Source organism: Loxodonta africana, chromosome 23 (genome assembly GCF_030014295.1).
Source record: "Loxodonta africana isolate mLoxAfr1 chromosome 23, mLoxAfr1.hap2, whole genome shotgun sequence".
In the NCBI taxonomy this organism is placed as follows: domain Eukaryota; kingdom Metazoa; phylum Chordata; class Mammalia; order Proboscidea; family Elephantidae; genus Loxodonta; species Loxodonta africana.
In genome coordinates this window covers 29,624,744-29,646,524 of record NC_087364.1, presented here as the reverse complement: position 1 = coordinate 29,646,524, position 21,781 = coordinate 29,624,744, and the positions used below count along the sequence as shown (strand labels likewise).

General features: G+C 40.9%; 1 protein-coding gene across 1 annotated transcript in view; it reads right to left on the bottom strand.

Moving 5' to 3' along the window:
• The window catches only part of CRYL1 (crystallin lambda 1), a 229,746-nt gene that overhangs the window by 12,083 nt on the left and 195,882 nt on the right, over positions 1–21,781 (bottom strand). The window contains exon 6 of the mRNA XM_010593935.3: positions 5,618–5,723. Within this exon, the coding sequence (XP_010592237.1) occupies positions 5,618–5,723 (106 nt within the window). The remainder of the gene's footprint in view (positions 1–5,617; positions 5,724–21,781) is intronic.

Sequence of the window (21,781 nt, the reverse complement as noted above, 5' to 3'; positions counted from 1 at the left end):
TAAAAGAAGGAATAAATGGTATAGGTATAGAACTTTTTAATGGAGAGGAAGGCGATACCAAGTAATAATAGACTGGTTCAAACTGAGGAAAATATGAGTAAATTTCAAGGTAACCACAAAGAAAGTTAACAAACCTACTCATCAAAATAAAGAAGAAAAATATAAAGTCTCAAAAAAAAAAAGAAATCTACAAACAAAAGGAGCCCGGCACAAGAGGATAAGAGGATTAAAGAAAATGTTAGCACCACACACACACACACAAAAAAACTACAAAATTACAGCAATAAACTCACACCTACCAATAATCACACTGAAAGTAAATGGCCTAAATGCACCCATAAAGAGACACAGAGTGACAGAATGGATTAAAAAACAAGAACAAAAACAAAAAAAACAGGATCCATCAATACCCTGCCTAGAAGAGACACACCTTAGAAACAAAGACATAAATTTATTAAAAAACAAAGGATGGAAAAAACTATATCAAACAAATAACTACCAAAAAGAGCAGGAGTGGCAGTACTAAGATAAGATAGACTTTAAAGCAAAATCCACCATAAAAGACAAAGAAGGGCACTATATAATGATTAAAGGTATGATCCATCATGAAGACAACCATAATAAACATCTATGCACCCAATGACAGGGGTCCAAAATACATAAAACAAACTCTAACAGCACTGAAAACAGAAATTGACAGTGCCACAATAATAGTAGGAGACTTCAACACAATAAAGGACAGAACATCTAGAAAGGAACTTAACAAACATACAGAAGAGCTAAACAGCACAATCAGCCAACTTGCTCTCATAGACATACATAGAACACTCCACACAACAGCTGCAAAGTACACATTCTTTTCCAATGCACGTGGAACATGCTCCAGAATGGACCACATCTTAGGCCACAGAGCAAGCCTCAACAAAATCCAGAACATTGAGATAATACAAAGTATCTTCTTTGACCACAATGCCATCAAAGTAGAAATTAACAACAGGAAGAGTAAGGAAAAAAAATCAATTACATGGAAACTGAATAACACCCTGCTAAAAAACCACTGGGCAATAGAGGAAATCACAAGTGGAATCAAAAAGTTCGTAGAATCAAATGAGAATGAAAATACATCATACCAAAACCTTTGGGACACAGCAAAGGCAGTCCTCAGAGGTCAATTTATAGCACTAGATGCACACATCCAAAACCAAGAAAGGGATAAAATCAAAACATTAGTTACACAACTTGAATAATAGAAAGAGAACAGCAAAAGAAGCCCACAGCGGCCAGAAGAAAGGAAATAATAAAGATCAGAGCAGAAATAAATGAAATAGAGAATAGAAAAACAATAGAAAGAATCAACAAAACCAAAAGTTGGTTCTTTGAAAGGATCAACAAAATCAACAAACCACTAGCCAAACTGACAAAAGAAAAACAGGAGAGAACCCAAATAACGAATGAGATGGGGGACATTACAACAGACCCAACTGAAATAAAAAGGATCATAATGGAGTATTATGAAAAATTATACTCCAACAGATTTGAAAACCTAGAGGAAATGGACAAATTTCTAGAAACACACAACCTACCCAAACTAACACAAATGACACTGAAAATCTGAACAGACCCATAACAAGAGAAGAGATAGACAAGGTAATAAATAAAAAAACTCCCTCCAAAAAGCCCAGGCCCAGATGGTTTTACTGGAGAATTCTACCAAACATTCAGAGAAGAGCTTACACCAGTACTACTCAAACTATTGCAGAACACAGAAAAGGAAACGATACGTCCGAATTCATCGTATGAAGCCAGCATGACCCTGATACCAAAACCAGGCAAAGATACCACAAAAAAAGAAAATTACAGACTAATATCTCTCGTGAATATAGATGCAAAAGTTCTCAACAAAATTCTAGCCAATAGAATTCAGCATCATAACAAAAAAATAATACACCACGACCAAGTAAGGTTCATACCAGGTATGCAAGGATGGTTCAGCATTAGAAAATCAATCTACGTTATCCACCACATAAATAAAAGGAAAGAAAAGAATCACATGATCATCTCAATTGATGCAGAAAAGGCATTTGACAAAGTCCAACATCCATTCCTGATAAAAACTCTCAAGAAAATATGTATAGAAGGGAAATTCCTCAACATAATAAAGGGCAACGGCCAACATTGTTCTCAATGGACAGAGGGTGAAAACATTCCCCTCGAGAACAGGAACAAGACAAGGATGCCCTTTATCACCACTCCTATTTAACATTGTGTTGGAAGTCTTAGCTAGAGCAATAAGGCAAGAAACAGAAATAAAGGGCAACCAAATTGGTAATGAAGAAGTTAAACTGTCCCTATTGTGGATAATTTGATACTATATTTAGAAAATCCAAAAGACTCCACCAGAAAACTACTGGAGCTAATAGAAAGATTCAGCAGAATAACAGGATACCAGATAAACATACAAAAGTCAGTTAGATTCCTATACACCAATACACCAATAAAGAGAACAATGAAAAGAAAATCAGAAAAACTATACCATTTATAACAGTCCCCCCAAAAATAAAATGCTTGGGAATAAATTTAACCAGAGAAGTAAAAGACCTATACAAACAAAACTACAAACACTACTGCAAGAAACCAAAAGAGATCTATATAAATGGAAAAACATACCATGCTCATGGATAGGTAAACTCAACATTGTGTAACTGACAATTCTACCCAAAGCAATTTACAAATACAATGCAATACCAATCCAAATACCAACATCATTCTTTAAAGAGATGGAAAAACTTATCATTAATTTTATATGGAAAAGGAAGAAGCCCAGATAAGCAAAGGACTATTGAAGAAGAATAAAGTAGGAGGACTCACGTTACCTGACCTCAGAACCTACCATACAGCTACGGTAGTCAAAACAGCCTGGTACTGGTATAACAACAGATACAATGACCAGTGGAACAGAATTGAGAACCCAGATGTAAATCCATCCACCTATGGTCACCTGATCTTTGACAAGGGCCCAAAGTCCATCAAATGGTGCTGGCAAAACTGGATGTTCGTCTGCAAAAAAATGAAACAAGACTCATACCTCACACCACATACAAAAACTAACTGAAAGTGGATCAAACACCTAAATATAAAGCCAAAAACATGAAGTTCATAGAAGAAAAAATAGGGTCAACACCAGAGGCAACACACACGGCATTAAGAGGATACAAATCAGAACCAATAACACACAAGCTCCAGAGGATTAACTAGATAACTGGGGGTCTTCTAAAAATTAAAGACGTGTGATCATTGAAAGACTTCACCAAAAGAGTAAAAAGAGAATCTATACTCTGGGGGAAAAACATTGGCTATTACAAATCAGAGAAAGGTCTACTCTCTAAAATGTATAAGAAAACCCAGCACCTCTACAACAAAAAGACAAATAATCCAATTAAAAAATGGGCAAAGGAAATGAACAGGAACTTCACCAGAGAAGACATTCAAGTGGCCAAGAGACACATGAGGAAATGCTCATGATCTCTAGCCATCAGAGAAATGCAAATCAAAACCATAATAGGTACCATCTCACCCTGGCATTACTGGCACAAATCAATAAAACAGAAAATAACAAATGTTGGAGAGGATGCAGGGAGATTGGAACCCTTATGCACTGCTGGTGGGAATGCAAAATGATACAACCTTTTTGGAAAACGATATGGCGTTTCCTTAGAAAGCTGGAAATAGAAATACCATTTGATCTAGCAATCCCACTCCCAGGAATATATCCTAGAGGAATAAGATTCATCACATGAATAGATATATGTACAGCCATGTTCACTGCAGCATTGTTCACAACAGCAAAAAGATAGAAACAACTTAGATGCCCATCAACAGATGAATGGATAAACTGTGGTACATACACATGATGGAGTATTACGCAATGCTAAAGAGCAACGATGAATCTGTGAAGCATCTTATAACATGGCTGCATCTGGAGGACATTATGCTGAGTGTAATAAGTCAATCACAAAAGGACAAATATTTCATGAGACCACTACTGTAAAAGCTCATGAAAAGGTTTACACACAAAAAGAAACAATATTTGATGGTTTCAAGGGTGGGGTTGGGGAAACACTTAATAGACAAAAGGTAAGTGTTAACTCTGGTGAAGGATAAGACAGTACACAATACTGGGGAAGCCAGCACAACCTGTATAAGGCAAGTTCTATAGATACATCCAAACTCCCTGGGGGACTGAATTGCTGGGCTGAGGGTTGTGGGGACCATCGTCTCAGGGAACATCTAGTTCAATTGGTATACAGAGTTTATAAAGAATACTTTTTTATGTCCTATGTTGTACTTTGGTGAGTAGTGTCTGGGATCTTAAAAGCCTGTGAGCAGCCATCTAGGATACTCCATTGGTCTCACCCTTTCGGGAGCAAAGAAGAATGAAGAAAACTAAGGACTTAAGGGAAAGATTAGTCCAAAGGACTAATGGGCCACATCTACCACAGCCTCCACCAGACTGAGTCCAGTACAACTAGATGGTGCTCAGCTACCACCAGTGACTGCTCTGACAGGGATCATAATAGAGGGTCCCAGACAGAGCTGGAGAAAAATGTAGAACAAAATTCTAACTCAAAAAGAAAGACCAGACTTGCTGGCCTGATAGAGACTGAAGAAACCCCCAGACTATGGCCCTCAGATACTCTTTCAGCTCAGTAATGAGGCTACTCCTGACATTCACCCTTCAGCCAAAGATTGAACAGTCCGATGGAACAAAACAAGACTAAAGGGGCACAGCACCCCTGGGGCAGGGACTGGAAGGTAAAAGGAAACAGGACAGTTGGTAATAAGGAACCCAGGGTTGAGAAGGGAGAATGCTGACATGTCGTGGGGTTGTTAACCAGTGTTATACAACAATGTGTGTACTGTTTGATGAGAAACTAGTTTGTTCTGTAAACCTTCATCTAAAGTTTAATAATAAAACAAAAAGTCAAAAATTTAAAAACACACACAAAAAAGAATAACCAGATCATGGGCTCATACCTACTTTCCTTCAAACCTTTGAAGTCTGCTTCTCGGGTAACCTGCTGCCTTGCCCTGCTAATCGTGCCCTTCACCAACGCCTTCTTTTTGGAAACAGGTCCCTAATTGCTCCCATAGCCTCCCTAAAGGGAAACCTGCAGTCAGCAAATCACACTTATGAGCTGTGCATCTGGAGGCAGAAAATACATCCAGCAGAGGTTCAAGCGGGTTATGTCCCTAATTCCACCAGTTTTTTTTTTTTTTTTTCTTGCCTCTGTAATTTTATCATCCTTACCAGGAAAATACAGCTGCCTCCTGTGCCAGGCTGGACAGTATGCAGTGAAATCTCCATCACACCACCAGTCCTCCTCTCTCTCTAATCCTGGTCGGTTTTTTTTCCCGCCCCCAGGTCTGGTTTCTGTACAAGCCTAGGTACCAGTGCTCAGAGCTTTGCACCCAGGCTGTGCATGTGAGTTACCAGTGCTTGCCACTGTCTCCTACACATGGTATTGTAAGGAGAGGCAAAATTGGACTGTTTACAAACCCATGAAAACACCAAGAAGCACTGGATTCTTGTTTCAGCTCCAGATGGAACAAACCTCACCTTCTGCATTGAGATGCATCGTCTCCAGGGGCCCAATGAATGCATACCGCATCCCCAGTCCATCTGACATGACAAGGTCCAGGTCACTGGGAGACACTATTCCCTCCTAAAGGGAGAAAAAGGGGGCAGGGCAGAGGTGAGCTATTGGAAAGGCAATTCCATTTACTATAGTTTTCATCCTAACTTCTTCAGAGTATAATCCCAAAATACCTACCCAAAACAATATTTTGATAGAATTTTACAAGACAAAACCATAATATACAAAGAGATCCTGAAAAGAGAATTATTTTGTGAAATGGTCAAATGCAAATTCACCTTTTCTATACTCATAATCGATTTCTTTCTAGCTTAAGGAACCCACCTCCACTGCCTTCCCCAATGTCCACCCAACAATCAATACAGCATTTGCACTTTGTTGAAAGGGGAGAGAACTGAGGGGAAGGGCAAGAAGGACGTCAGTGTTTGTTTGCTTTCGGGTCTGGGGAAAAAGGAAGATTAAAGCTACTGAAAGAACAGGAAAGCTGCTCTCCTGGCTTCACCCACCTGCAAGCTTGGCCTTGTTTAGCTGTAAGTGAGTTTCTAAAGAACTAATAATGTTCTTTAATGAAATACAGCTCAGAACCAGGGGTTTGTTTGTAAAGGTGGGGCCCTAGACTCTTTTGCAAGTGTGAACTGTAAAGCAAGAGGCAAGTTGTTGGGACTTAAGTTAGGCGTCAAAGTGACCAGAGTCTGTGTTAGTTGGCAGCATTCTTTACATAGTCTCTCCCTCAAACCCCTTTTGGGACAAGGTAGGGAAGCACAAATGCACACGTGCATGTCAGCTCACTGCAAGGCAATACCCCATCTAAGGATGTTTTCAACTTGGGCACTAACTGTCAGGCTTTATCATATTTTCCCCTCCATCTTCACAAAATGAGTGGAACCTGCAGCTCCAATTCTTGTTCCCTGAGTGGTTCCTTTTACAGATAGAGCCTTGTGGGGACAGACAGCTCCTGGCCCTATGAGAGAGCACAACTACCTGAGGGTGGTTTAGGCTGATGCCTCTCCCACAGCTGCCTTCCTGCTGCCCCCTCTCTGCCGGCCAGAGGAGAGCTCTTCTGGGAACACTCAGCTGTGCCTACACCAGAGGGCAGAGGTACCAGGCACCGGGTCTACCAACAGGCTCGGAAGTGGGATAGTGTTTCTTTACACTAGGTTATAGGGCAAATCCTTTGCCTTTCCTTGAAAGGGTTGTTCATTGTCCTATTTAAGAGGGTGTGGTGCAAATGGTTAAGTGTTTGGCTGCTAACCAAAGGCTCTGCAGTTTGAATCCACCAGCCACTCCTTGGAAACCCTATGGGGCAGTTCTACTCTGTCCTATAGAGTCTCTATGAGTCGGAATAAACTCCCACAATGGGTTTTTGGTTTTGGTTATGAGTGTGGGAGGAAACTTTTATCCGCCCTCCCTTCAAGCCACTCTGCCCTCCAGCCCCTCTACGCTTGGTGAACTGGAAGCTAGAGTTCCCTCTGCTGTTCCTCCTCCTCCTCCTGTGAAAAAAAACAGCTGCCATGGAGCTGACTGGGAGTCATGGCAACACCATGTGTGTCAGGGTAGAACTGTGCCCCATAGGGTTTTCAGTGGCTGATTTTTCAGAGGTAGGTCACCAGGCCTTTCTTCTGAGGTACCTCTGGGTAGACTTAAACGTCCAACCTTTTGATTAGCAGCAAATGGGTGCAAGCAACCATTTGCACCAACCAGGGACTCCTCCTTTTATACCTGCTCTAACTTCTTTACTTCAAAGACTTCAAAGGCATCCATCACTGCTCACCTGGGAGGCTGAGACTAGAGATTTGACCCCACCACCACTATCACTCGCACCCCAGCTGCTGAGGAAAACACAGAGTTGTTTCAAGGTTTATGGGTTGTTTTGGCCACTCTAGTTCATACATGGAGGCCTGATGGTGCTGTGGATAAAAGCTTGGCTGCTAACCAAAATGCTGGCAGTTCGAATCCACCAGGCGCTCCTTAGAAACCCTGTGGGACAGTTCTACTCTGACCTATACGGTTGCCATCAGTTGGAATCGACTTGACAGCAACAGGTTTGGCTTTGGTTTAGTTCATATATAGGTCACTCTGTGGTAAACCTCACTCTGTGAGGGTGGGAGGAAGATGTGGAAAGAGGATGGAGTTGAAAGAATTTTGAAAGAGAAGCCACTCATATAATTTACATATAATTGGGAAACTTCATTTTTAAAAATCACATTTCATTTAGTTTTGTTTGTGTGTGAGAGGGCTAAAACATACAAAACTGTACACAAAACATGTACATACAGTTTAAAGCATAGTTACAAAGCAACCACCCCTGGAACCACTGCCTCCTACCTGTTCCTGATTGTATTTCCCCCCCTCCTTCACAGAGGTCAATATCCTATTGTAATAACCATTTCTTTACTTTTATTATTTGCCATCTATGTTTACATTCCCAAACAAAAAAGTTTACTTTTTGCCGATTTCTAATCCTCTCATGGAAACCCTGGTGATGTAGTGGTTAAGTGCCACGGCTGCTAACAAAAGGTCGGAAGTTCAAATCCACCAGGTGCTCCTTGGAAACTCTGTGGGGCAGTTCTACTCTGTCCTACAGGGCCACTATGAGTCAGAATTGACTTGACAGCAACAGGTTAATCTTATAAGTAGAATTACACTGTAGGTACTCTTTTGTACCTTGCATCCTTCACTCAACATTATGATTTTAAGATTCACCTATGTTGTCATGTGTAGATGTGGTTTGTTCATTCTCAGTGAGGTACAACATATCACAATTTACTTATCAGTTTTGCTCATGAGCACATGTGCTGTTTCTAGTTTATGCCTATGGTAAGCAGTGCTGCCATGAACATTCTCATCATGTCTGAGGTGGCATTCTGGGTCACAGAGTACGCATATCTTCAACATTGCTAGGAAACAATAAACTGTTTTCTGAAGTGGTTATACCAGTGATCACTGCCTTTAGTGGTGCATGCCAGTTCTCATCACTCTACATCCTCTCCAACATTGGGTGTTGCTATGCTTTAAAATCTTTGCTAATCTGGTGGGGTATGATGGTATCTCATTGGGGTTCTGATCAGTTTTAAGTCATCTTACCGCCTGTTCATTTAAAACAATAATGAGAGAAAATTAATCTATTCATTTCACTCAGTTACCATATTAGCTTATTTCACTTTTTATAGCAAAGCTATCAGGGGCAGGGGCAGCAACAGGGAGGAAATCTACACAGGGGGTCCCAGAACCTTCAGAAACTGACTGTCAGGCTTGCCTCCCTCTCCTCTTCACCAGGCTCCTGGTGAATATGGTAGCAGGAAGTGTGGTGCCTGGCCCTTTTCCCAGCCATGTAAAGGCACTTGCTGAGGGATTCCTGCACCCTGTGAGCTCCGGAATGCTGTGAAATGAAGATTCTCTCTGCCCTTTGTTTTAGGTCTATATCACTAATAGCCATATGTTTTCATTCTAGCATTCAAAACTGTGAAAGGGTGCAAATATGAAAGCCATCCCATACTTGAAATACTATTTGCCTTGGCTTTTTTCTTCTATAATTGTGGTTAGTGTTTTTAGAGCCAACTTCAAAAGATTTCCAAACACCAAAGTGTAGTTAACTTTTTGTGTAAACAAGTATCATCTGAGCTAACAGTAGCCCCAAACAATCCCTCAGATGAGATTCTCCACACTGCACCACAATTGAGGAGTGCAGCCTGTATTTTTTAATTTCCCAAATGTTCTTCACTCTTTTCTATTTCATTTGTAGAAGGGCTATTTTTTTTTTTTTTTTTAATCAGTTACTACTCACCAGTAGAGCAAGTTAGAAAAGAAGGGGAAAGTTTTAGTATCTCCCCTTCCTCACTCCCTCTTTCTTCCCCTTTTGTAATTTCTGAAATACCACAGATGCTGCTAAGCTTGTTTATTTACCAAAATGCTAAAGAAATAACTGATCACAAGTGAGTCTTCAAGGCTGCCTCCAATTAGTCTGCCCCCTCTGCGCTCATCACTGAACCAAAACTTTAGGTTGAGGATATCTTGAAGAGGAGGCTGCTTAGTTTTGGTGCTGAGCTCAATTCTACCCTAAGCCTTAGAAATCTCTGTGACCTAGAAGTTAATATTCTCAGTAAATAATCCTAGTGACATACAAGGCAAATGCTTGAGGTGGAAAGACTGAAACGAGGAGTGACTCTTTGGAAATAGATGGCACACTGCACACTGGTCTGAATGTTGAAACCCTGCCCCAGTCCAATGTTTTGTGGTTCAATTAACGTCCATCAGTATCAGGGGCAGATTAGTCAGCAGGCAAGGTAAAACTTGTTCACTACAGATTGGTAAACACACACAAGTAAGGCCATGTTTATGTGAAATTGTTCACTACAGATTAGTAAGCATGTACAACTAAGGCTGTGTTTACCTTGCTTACTGGATAATCTGTCCCTGTCAGGAACTGTAAATTTGAAAAGAGGCTTTGATTCTACAGGAAGGTGCCATGGGGTTGGGGGAGAGATAGACGCCAGCCATACCTAGAAGCAGAATTTCTGATGAAGTAAAAAAAAAAAAAAAGTGAAATTATTCAGTACAGAGTAGTAGAAGCCCTGGTGGCGCAGTGGTTAGGTGCGACAGCTGCTAACCAAAAGGTCAATACTCCTTGGAAACCCTTTGGGGCAGCTACTCTGTCCTATAGGAATCGACTTGACAGCAACAGGTTTGACAAAGTAGTGAGTAAGCACAAGGAAATCCACGCTCACCCTGCTTATTGGGTAATCCATCCCTGATCAGTATAGTTAGCAGAGCGTTCTCCATTTTGTGGTAGAGTTCTCAGGTCACATATACAAAGGAAAGCCCCAAGGGGTTAAAAAATTCCTAAAAATTCATACAGAGCAATGAATACTAGGACCACTGTTCAAAACCTGGTTTGTATCATATCCTGAACATCACTGGGCTAGGAGAGTCTCTGTAAGAATGAAGAGAAATCCCCTTCATTGAAAAACCTTGTGCCTCTACTTCCCTTTAGTTAAATTCTGAGACTTCCTATAACCAACCGACAAGTAATCATAGACTTAGCACATGCTTTGCAGCTGGTATGCTGGGAGTCAATACCCAACTTGGGGAGGAACACACGAAGCAAGGAGAAAACAATGCAAGATAATCAATAAAATACTCGATTACTATGATACAAAATGTAAGTATAATTAAAGGTTCAAGGCATATAGCACAAGTTCAAAGCACAGTCCTTTCCCCAGGGATCTTGAATCTAATATTTTTTTAGGGGTTTGGGGGATAATAAGACAAGACACATCTACTGATTAACATAAGCAGAAGGTTGATGGATGCAGTGGTACTTGATCTGGTCCTTAGAACAACATAGAAGAAGAGCAAAGTGTGGGGTGTGGGGTGGACACAGGAAAGAGCATCACAGCATGAGGGGTATGATTTGAGGTAGTTTGGGCCCCAACCATTTGGGATTTCAGAGGTTAAATTTATTGCACCTTCTCTCTTAGTGACTGTGACACTCAGTTCTTCGGCCTAAATTCCCCTTCTTCCATCCTTGGTCAATTTAGGTATACAGTTCATGATTCTTAAATATTTTTATTTATACTTATGTAAATTTCTTAGTTCCCTACCGGGGTAAACTCCAAGAACAAGAACAATGCAGGACTCAGGTTTATAACCTTCAAAACAAGAGCTTGCACATTTTAAGTACACAATATTTGATGAAGAGACCTTTACTGAGCACCAATTAGCTAGAGAGAATTATTTTTCATTTTTTGCAATCATCCTATTGTCACATTTTCTTATTCAACTTGTGTATTTTTTGCACGTCCTCATTTTTATTTGCTTTTCTCATGTCATCTTTTCTTGTCTAATTCTTTTCTGCAAATTCCCAGCTGTTGGTCTTCTTTTATCGTGTTTGTTTTATTCTACTTTTTACCATACTTTTCTTGTTTCAAGCTTTTCTTGTGGAAATACTCCTTTTACTTTACCACCACCACCACCACCAAGGTGCACAGACTTACTGCCTAGGAATCTGGAGTAGGTCATACACAGGTCCTTCCGCCTCTCCTCAACCGGGCTGTTTGTGCTTTCACCACAAGGACAGAAAGATGTTTATTGCATTCATTGTCTTAACTGGGAAACAGCAGAAAAATGAACAGTTGGGAGCTAGTAAAAGTTTTATCTTTGGGTAAGAGTCAGATAATGAAACGCAAGAGTAAGAAGCAGGGGGCTATGGCCCTCTTCAGACCTACAAGGATCAGATGAAGGTAGCAAGGGCTTGTTTTTAGTATAGCCTCCAGGGAAAGGCCAAGGAGAAGGCTAGAGGAAAGGAGTCTGCCTCCATTTCTAATAGTTGGAGCTGTTCAGTGGTGGAAAAAACTTCAATGAGTTCCCCATTTCCAAAGCTGTTCAAGGATGGGCTGAATGAGAATAATCCTGGTATAGAAAGCACTCAGGTACTAACGAGGGGTGTTGGGCTCTCCCTTTTAGAAACTTCCAACTCTGTAGTTCATACAAATGGCACAGAGAACAACGCAGTTACTGATTTTGAGGCTTAAATTAAGAGCTATGGCGGTGATTCATGGTCTTTCTCATGAGAAACTGATTAGTCCAATGAGTTAGTTCCCTCCAGTTATATATATTTATATATTTTTGTTTTCTATGTTCTTTGCTAAGCATTACCTCTCCTACCTGCAATATGAAGCTGGCTCCAAAGCAAGGGTGAAGAAGACCTGGTCATATCATTCCTACCCACACTACCTTCCAGGTAGAAGGTGAGGCAAATACAAGATTTCAACTAAAAAATAAGACTGTTAAGTACCACCCCACTGTGACTCAAAGTTTTGTGGTTAGGTTTGTGAGCTGCTCAGCCTCTTGCCAATACCTGCAGGTTTTCTTGGAAGCGAGACACAAACATTCCTGCAGAATTACTCAGGCAAATTGTGTTAACTAGTAGAAAAGTTGATTGAACAGCACATTTAACTGATGCAACAGGACACTGAATCATACCCATAAAATACCCTCCTGTCAAGACCTCTCTAAAAGGATGTAAAGGAGCAAGCACTCAGGGGAAAGAGGATGAGAAATACAAGGTAGATGTACCACTGGCTGCTGGGAAACAAGTTGACATGCATTTCAGACAGCCACATGCTGGTAGAATCTTCTGGAAGGCATTGGGGCCACATTTATCAAGTTGTAAACATGCTGCTCCTCTCTGACATAGCAATCCCATTCCTGGGAATTACTCTATGAAAAGACTTCAGAAGAAAAGACTACATGTACACAGATGCTCATGGAGGCATATATTATAATGGCAGAAAACTTGAAACTACCTTAAAATGACCCACAACCAGGGAAATATTAGATTAAAAATAGATCAACAATAAGGAAATATCAAGAAGCCTTTAAAACTGAATAATAACATGTGGAAAGTGTTCTTAATAGAAATAGACAGGACCACAGAAAAATAAAAGTAGTTTTACTTTTCTTTTTTTAAACAAAAACAAAAAATGAAAGGAAAGACAGGAAAGACTTTGCCCAAACTAAAGGGCTACTTCCAGCTCTGTAGGGCACAGTGGTAGTACACTGGTGTGTTTTTTTCTTACTATGTTGTGCCTATAACAGTGCCCGCAGTGAAGCAAACAGCAATATTATAAAATCTAAAAGAAAGGGGAAGGTCTTGACCTTAAAAACAAACCTAAGAGCAGAGAGAATCCATTCTTTGTGTGAATGTGAGTGAATTTACCACCACTCAGTAAGCTCGGTGATACCTTAATGGAGCAGACCTCTGGGAATAAAGCTTTCTTACAAAGAAGTTTGAACCAGAGCTCACTGGAGAGGAGAAATTAAGAGGATCGAGATATTTAGAATCTAGAATTTAGATGTTTGCTAAACACAAAATCCAACAAGCTGGACTATATAAAGAAGAATGCGCCATTAGGATTGGAAGAAGATTCATTAACAGCCTATAATATGCAAATGACACAACCTTTCTTGCCAAAAATGAAGACAACTTGAAATGCATACTGATGAAGGTCAAAGACTATAGCCTTCAGTATGAATTATGCCTGAATGTAAAGAAGATGAAAATCCTCACAACTGAACCAATAAGCAATATCATGTTAAATGGAGTTATCAATGATTTCATTCTACTTGGATAACAATCAACATTCATGGAAGTGGGAGTCAAGCAATCAAATGACATGCACTGGGCAAATCTGCTGCAAAAGACCTTTTTAAAGTGTTAAAAAAGATGACACTTTGAGGGCTAAGGTGCCGCCTGACCCAAGCCATGGTATTCTCAATCACCTCATATGCATGCTAAAGCTAGACATGAAAAAGGAAGACAGAAGAAGAATCGATGTGTTCAAACTGTGGTGCTGGTGAAGAATATAAAAAATACCGTGGACTGCCAGAAAATGAACAAATCAGTCTTAGAAGAAATAAACCAGAAGGTTCCTCAGAAGCAAGCATGGCAAGGCTTTGTCTTGTTTACTTCGGACATGTAATCAGGAAAAAACAAATCGCTAGAAAAGGACATCCTGTTTGGTTATGTAGCGGGTCGGTGGGAACGAGGGAAATCCTCAATGAGATGGACTGACACAATGGTCACAACAATATACTCAAACATACCTATGATCATTCCTTCTGTTGCCATGAGTTGGAGATGACCCGATAGCAACTAACAACAACAGATATTTGGGTATGTATGGATAGACACTCGGCTGCTAACTGAAAGGTTGGTGATTTGAACCCACCGATGATTTTGTGGGAGAAAGCTGTAGCAATCTGCTTCCATAAAGATTAAACCCACTGCTGTCGAGTTGATTCTGACTCATAGCGACCCTATAGGACAGAGTAGAACTGCCCGATAGAGTTTCCAAGAAGTGCCTGGCGGATTCGAACTGCCAACCTCTTGGTTAGCAGCTGTAGCACTTAACCACTACACCACCAGGGTTTCCCCGTAAAGATTACAGCCTTGGAAATCCTATGGGGCAGTTTTACTCTGTTGTATAGAGTGGCTATGAGTCAGAATCAACTTGATGGCAATGATTTATTTATTTTTTATACTGTACCTGAAACTTTGAGCAAATGCATATAAAAGGCAAGAAAAATCACAGAGGCAGCAAAGGCATAGAAGAACCCAGATGAGAACATGAAGGAAGGGGTGCCACCCTTCCCTTCAGAGCCCTATATGAAAAAGGGAGAACTGCCAAGGGCTGTTTCCTCTAACAAGGCCAAAGCCAGGAAGCAAAGCAGTCAAACACGAGATGCATCAGTTCTGGAAGGAAGCGAGGTTCAGAGCAGAGTAAATGAAGAAGCAGCAGCTCAGAGAGAGAACACGGAGCAAAGAAGGCAAGAACTGGTTTGGCCAGGTCTCTTCAAACCAGGAGATTCACTTGGACACTTTATGTATTAATTATTCAAGAAAAAAAAAAAAAAACCTAAACTTTTAAGCTAAATTTTAAAAATACGTAAAATAAAGAAAATGCTACAGATGAGGATCGAAGTGTGGAAGGCAAGGGCTTGGATTTTTCTTGGCTGTTTAACTTCCCTTTACATCTGGCTTGCCACCTTACATGATTCTTCTTGCCAAGTACACGTACAGAGGTTGCTAATATGTATAATGTAATATATTACTCAACCTCAGCTTGTTCCTACTGGGCACATGTCAGGTTAGCCACACCCTGAAGTAATCCTTAGGGTTTCCAACATTTTTCCTCTAAATTAAAACTTCTAACATAACCCCACCCTTCGACTGTCTACTGCTTTGAACATGCTTTCTCTTGTCCAGCTTCTTATGCCTCAAGTCACAAGGCTACTGTTACTTTCCTTGATCCCAAAGTCTACAGAGCAAGTAATTGAACAGGATTCTGCTCTATTTCCTTCTTTTCATCCTTGGAGCTGCCATTTTATACTGTTTTTCTTCCACAGACGGAGTATATGGGTAATGCAGGCAGTTAAGGTGTTCAGCTACTAACCGAAAGGCTGGAGGTTTGAGTCCACCCAGAGGGTACTTGGAAGAAAGGTTTTGTGAAAAATCAGCCATTGAAAACCCTATAGAGCACAGTCCTACTCTGACATACATGGGGTCTCCATGAGTCAGAGTTGACTGGATGGTGATAGATTCTTACTGGTTTCTTCCAGAGATAGATGTCTAAGGCAGGTAATATGCTTAGTCAGTCAAAGAGTACCTAAAAAATGCTTAGGTTGACATTTCTGTAAAAACTCTCAGTGAAATAACTGAGTCCTTCGAGACTCTCCACAGACTGTAAGAGAAAGATGTGGCGGTGTCCTGGCCCTGGGATAGCTTCCTTCCCACTTAATGCGTGAGAATGAGACTTCCTAGGGATTTACATGGACTTAATCCTTGGAGCCCTGGTGGTGCAATGTTTAAGTCTTTGGCTACTAACCAAAAGGTCGGGGGTTCAAAACCACCAGTGAAAAGAGCTAGTGATTGCTCCTGTAAAGATCACACAGCCTAGGAAACCCTATGGAGGCAGTTCTATTCTCTCCTATAGAGCTGCTATAAGTAGGAATCAACTCGATGGCACACAACAACAATCCTTAGAGAGCTGGATCCACACTAATACAGGTTTATAAAAGGAGAGAAAAAAAATCAAAGAATTGGCCATCTCCATGATGGCAATATAAGTGAATTTTTAAATGTTAGGCCATCCTTTTTCCCTTAATATATGTCTGCCCCTTCCAATTCCCCTTTGGGTAATCCTCCAATCCTTAAAGGAAATTGCTGTGCACTCTAATTAAAGTATAGCAGCTCACGATGATGAAAGTTACTTGTACACCAGACCCGAATGCACCTAATTCTCAGTGCTGAAGGGCAGGATGGCACACATATTCTTCTCACAAGTTCAGTTACAGTGAACCTGAAGCACCTGCTCTAAGCAGGATGTCTTCTGTTCCTCCTTAAGAGATCTTACCAGACAGGCCCTGACTGGTAAGAGGAAAACCTCTGATCACAGTTTGCATCCCTGCTTAGGCAGTCAAGTGGGCAGACAGGATAACCCAAACCCATTGCTGTGGAGTCGATTCCGACTCATAGGGAACCTATAAGACAGAGTAGAACTGCCCCATAGAGTTTCCAAGGAGTACCTGGCGGATTTGAACTGCCAACCTCTTGGTTAGCAGCCGTAGCACTTAACCACTACGCCACCAGGGTTTCCAGGCAGACAGGATAAAAAAAAAAAAATTTTTTTTAATGACACTAAATGTGTGACGAGATGACAAGGAAGACGCTATTTCCAAACAAGTAAAAGTGTGGCAGTGTCTGACAAGGCAAGCTTTTGATCTGGAATAGTGATTCACATTTTCTTTGCAGTTATATCATTTGTTTGTTCTGATATGTTTGTTCTTTAATTAGAAGTGAATTAAACCTGCTTGAAGAAAATTTTCATATCTCTGTTAGCAAAACAGAAAACCAGGACTGAAATCACAGCTCCATGGTAATGATGCGAGACTCTTTCCACTAAGTAGGAACACATTCATGTATGATGAACCTGAATCAGTGGTAGACAGCCAGAACCAAGAGATCTATATTGGGTCATACAGATGCAGGCAGAGAAAAACATGAAGTAAGAAGAAAAGATAAATAGAAGGCAAAATGAACTGTATTTCATTGAAATTAAGATTCCAACAATTGAAAGTTTATTATTATTTAATGTTCCATTAAGGAAGAAAAAAAATGCTGCCAATTAAACAAAGATACACCATCAATTGTATCATGCAACCCAATTTCAGGGATGCTAATTTTTTTTTTTTTAATTGTAAAAGTTTATCTTAGAGCTGATGAAATACAATGCATGAAGACTTTGAGCCGAGGCCCCAGCAGAGAATCACTGAGGCCAGAACTTCTCTAACTGTAATGTGCAAACAGATCTCCTGGGGATCTTGTTAAAATGCAGATTCTGACTCAGTGGGGCTGGGGTGGGACCTGAGAGTCTGCATTTCTAACCAGGTCCCAAAGGATGCCTGTGCTAGGCCACTGATCACACTTTGGGTATGTAAACATGTCAGCTCAGAGCTACCTTCAGCGGGGACAGCTGCTGCGTACATACATAGGGAATCAGGAAACATCCCATCATCCTATCTTTATAATTCATAATATTCATCAAACAATTATTATGTGCCAGACACTGTCCCAAGTCCTTCACATATACAAATGAAAAAACCCACTCTCCAGTTCGATTCCAACTCACAGTGACCCTATGGGATGAAGTAGAACTGCCCCATAGTGTTTACAAGGCTGTAATCTCTATGGAAGCAGACTGCCACATCGTTTTCCCGTGGAATGACTGGTGGGTTTGAACCACGGACCTTTTGGTTAACATCAGAGCAGTTTAACCACTGCACAATCAGGGATCTCCTTTTCACATATAAATAGCCCCACTGAATCCTCATAATATGCCCCTAAGAAATCAGTTCCACCATTACTTCCATCTTACAGATGAGGACACTGAAGCACACGGGGTCAAGAAGAGTGTTGGAGGTCAGGATACAGGGTTGAACTCCTTGAACCACTGTGCTGTTCTGGGCCACTTTCTTACCTTGTAAAGGCAAAAATAACCATTTGCCTTTTGAGGTTTTAAGGATAAAATAATGAGAAAATATCTAAAAATCATGTGAAATTTAAAGGCAATTATTTTGTAAAAACTTTGAAATTCTCTACAAACTGCATTTAATATGATGAGCTAGCTATTCTCAATGGTGTGCAGTGCTAAAACTCCTGACTCCTGTGCGTTACACTCCCATAAATGTCTACTCTGTGAAACACCTTGAGTGGGTTTACACAAAAAGTTTCATCTGTTAATTTTACTACATGATCTTTCAGATACACTTTATTAACTGAAATAATTCCTTATAACAGTTGGCATTTTGTACCTGAAATAAAGCTCAAAGACAAAGTTCTGGAATCCCAAAGGGTCCTATCTATGTCCCATAGACCACACACTGCCTGACAAAGTAAGAGACCAAGAAAAGAATTTTTAAAGCTCAGGACCCTAAGAGAAGAAAATCAGAAGAACGGATAAAGTCTGAGGTAAGCAATTTTTAAAAAAGCTCATCATCACCAACACAGTCGGACAGGCAGAGAAACTGCTGATGGCTTTATGATTCACTCCTGCTCACCTCCACTAGCGCCACTCGATGGGGAAAGAAATTATGGGGAATACAAACGCAAGCATTGTCTGGCTGAGAGTGTATCATCACAGTACAACTTCCCTTACTGTGCTAATAATGCCTTAAGACTATTGACTTCCTGGCAAACAGGATTCTGTCACCCAGTGACCTAGTCTCTGCACAAGGGAAATACGTGCCATGAAGAATATTGAGTGCACCAAGAACTGCCAGAAGAATGAACAAATCTGTTTTGGGAGAAGTACAGCCAGAATGCTCTTTGGAAGTGAGGGCGGAGAAACTTCATCTCACGTACCTTGCATGTGTTATCAGGAGGGACACGTCCCTAGAGAAGGACACCATGTTTGGTAAAGTAGAGGGTCAGCAAAAAAAAATGAAGACCCTCAGTGAGATGGACTGACACAGTGGCTACAACAATGGCCACAAACATAGCAACGATTTTGAGAATGGTGCAGGACTGGGCAGTGTTTTGTTCCTTTGTACATAGGGGTGCTATGAGTCAGAACTGCCTTGATGGTACCTAACAACAACAATAAGTGGTAGCAAGAGTTGTCTGTCTGGCATTGACTGGTCCACAAGGGCTGCTCCATCCCAATTCTGAAGCCAAACTAGAAGGAAATAAATGGAATAAGCATCTGTGAGCCTGTACAAAAGAACATAGCTCCTTCATTCTTTCAGCTATTTCGGTGCCCATTCTGCTCACAGATAGCTCCCTTGAGTGGCTTATAGTGCTATGTGAGGACAGATACACAAACAGGCCATGACAAGATGGTCTGTCATTAGCCTAAGATGGGATAAATACAAGGTGCTTCTGATTCTCAGCACTTTATCTTTCCGACCTAGAAATAATACCTAAAGCTTGGCTTTCCCTTTCACAATGCCACAATTGATGTGTCTGCATACGAACCCCTCTACCACTTTCCTTTCTCAGAATTTATCTTTGATGCTTGCCTCCAATTACTAAAATATCCCCTCCAGAGTTAGTGAGTGAAATGGAAAGGAGTAGAGAAAATCAATGAAATAAAAAGCTGGGCCTTGGAAAAATAAATAAAATTGATAAACCTCTAGCGAGACTGACAAAGATAAATAACCCACCACCCAGTGCCGTCGAGTCGACTCCGACTCATACCGATGTCAGAAATGAAACAGAGGATGTCATTACAGATCCTGTAGCCATTAAGAGGTTAATAAGAGAGTACTAGGAACAACTTTACACTCATAAATTTACAACTTAGAAGAAACAGACCAATTTCTGGAAAACCACAAACCGCCAAAACTCAACCATGATGAAACAGATAACCTGAATAGTCCCATAACCATCAAAAAAATTGAATTTGTAATTTAAAAGTTCTCGGAAAAGAACTCTTCACGCCCAGAAGATTTCAGTGGAGAATTCTACCAAACATTTAAGGAAGAATTAGCAAGAAGCTTATACAATCATTTCCAGAAAATAAAGGAGGGAAGGAAACTTCCCAACTCATTTTATGAGGCCAATATTACCTTGATACCAAAATTAGATGATGGCTCCCTCATGGATGCAGATTTCTAGCAGATGAAAGTGAGGGAGGTGTGTTCTAACCTTCCCTGACTAGCCATACCTGAAGGGAAAACAGTGTCTTCTAGGAAGAAATATGAATATACTGTGAAAGTTACATGATTCCCAGGGCCAGGGAAAATGTGCCCTTTGTGTCCACGCAGCGGTGCAATGCCAAGCACACTGGTGTTATGCTAAATGGTAGAATTTGGTGCCTAATAAAGTCAGTGTGGGGAGGAAGTCCTCTCTGAGCAACCTTGAGGCTAAGCCTAGGTCTGCTGCCTAGTCCCAGGGCCTTACAGGACAGGGCAGTCTGGCTGTAGACTCAGAAGCCCATATCAGTGGCTCCTCTGCCACTGGGGAATAGCCACTTTATGAGAAGGTACATTTCCAGCCTAGAGTTGCTATAAGTCGGCATCGACTAGACTGCAGTGGGTTTTTAACAGAGTATCCCCGGGGCCAAGGGGATGTGACCCATCACTGTCCCCTCTAGTTCCTGGATGGCCATGGAAGAAGTCACCTCTGTACAGTGATGGTAAAAGTGGGTGCAGCAATGGAGACCCTAACCCCCTCCTTCTTACTTCCTCTCTACCAGCCTACCCCCTACAGGTTAAATACTTTGCATCTATTCCCATCTTGTCTCTCACCCCCAACCAGGTGAGAAGTACTTACAGAAGGAAGTACCTCACTATATGTAGGTCGTCTTTATTTTTTGAAGAAATTATTTTCTAGACTTTCAGCAAGGGAATTCTTTGTTCTAGCCATACCTTCTTAGCCTTCACATTTTGGCTGGCATTTTACTTCTGTCACACTAGAGCTGTATCTTGATAGATTTTAGCACTCAGTTCCTTCTGGAGGTTCCAAGTATGTGAGTCTCACCCCTGTTTGGACATATGCAGGAAACACTTTCTCTAGGGGTCAGGCGTAAGGAAGCTCCTGCTGGCCAGTGATAGGATGACACTCAGCATTCTAAAGAAGGATGGGCAAAACGAGCCAAGGAGAACGTCCAGCGCAGCCAAACTAAATACACTCCCTACCTCTACCAGCCTTATCTCCATGTCCAACCAGTCATGGAGAAAATTTGGGATACTCCTGGTGGCTCTTCCCAGCTTAGATCTTCCAAACTGCAATAAGTTCTAGTTTATGACCCAAACAGAGAGAATTTCTTGTACATCTGTAGTCCTTTGTACAAACAGAAACAAGAATGTACAGAGCTAATGAATTCCCTTATGCCGGGATCTCCTCAGAAGGAAGAGATGTTTTTCCACTCATTGGCTCACATCTTTCAGGTTATAGAAAGCAACATTTAAGTCAAGGCTTTTTATCTCTTTAGGGCTTTAAAGTACTTTACAGATAAAAAGTAAAACTGTAATGTGGAATTTTTCTTTTGGTTTATTAAATTGTTCCCCTTCTCTAAAAAAAAACCTTCTCTAGACGAGTGGAAATATTTAAATCCATCTCTAAGAGA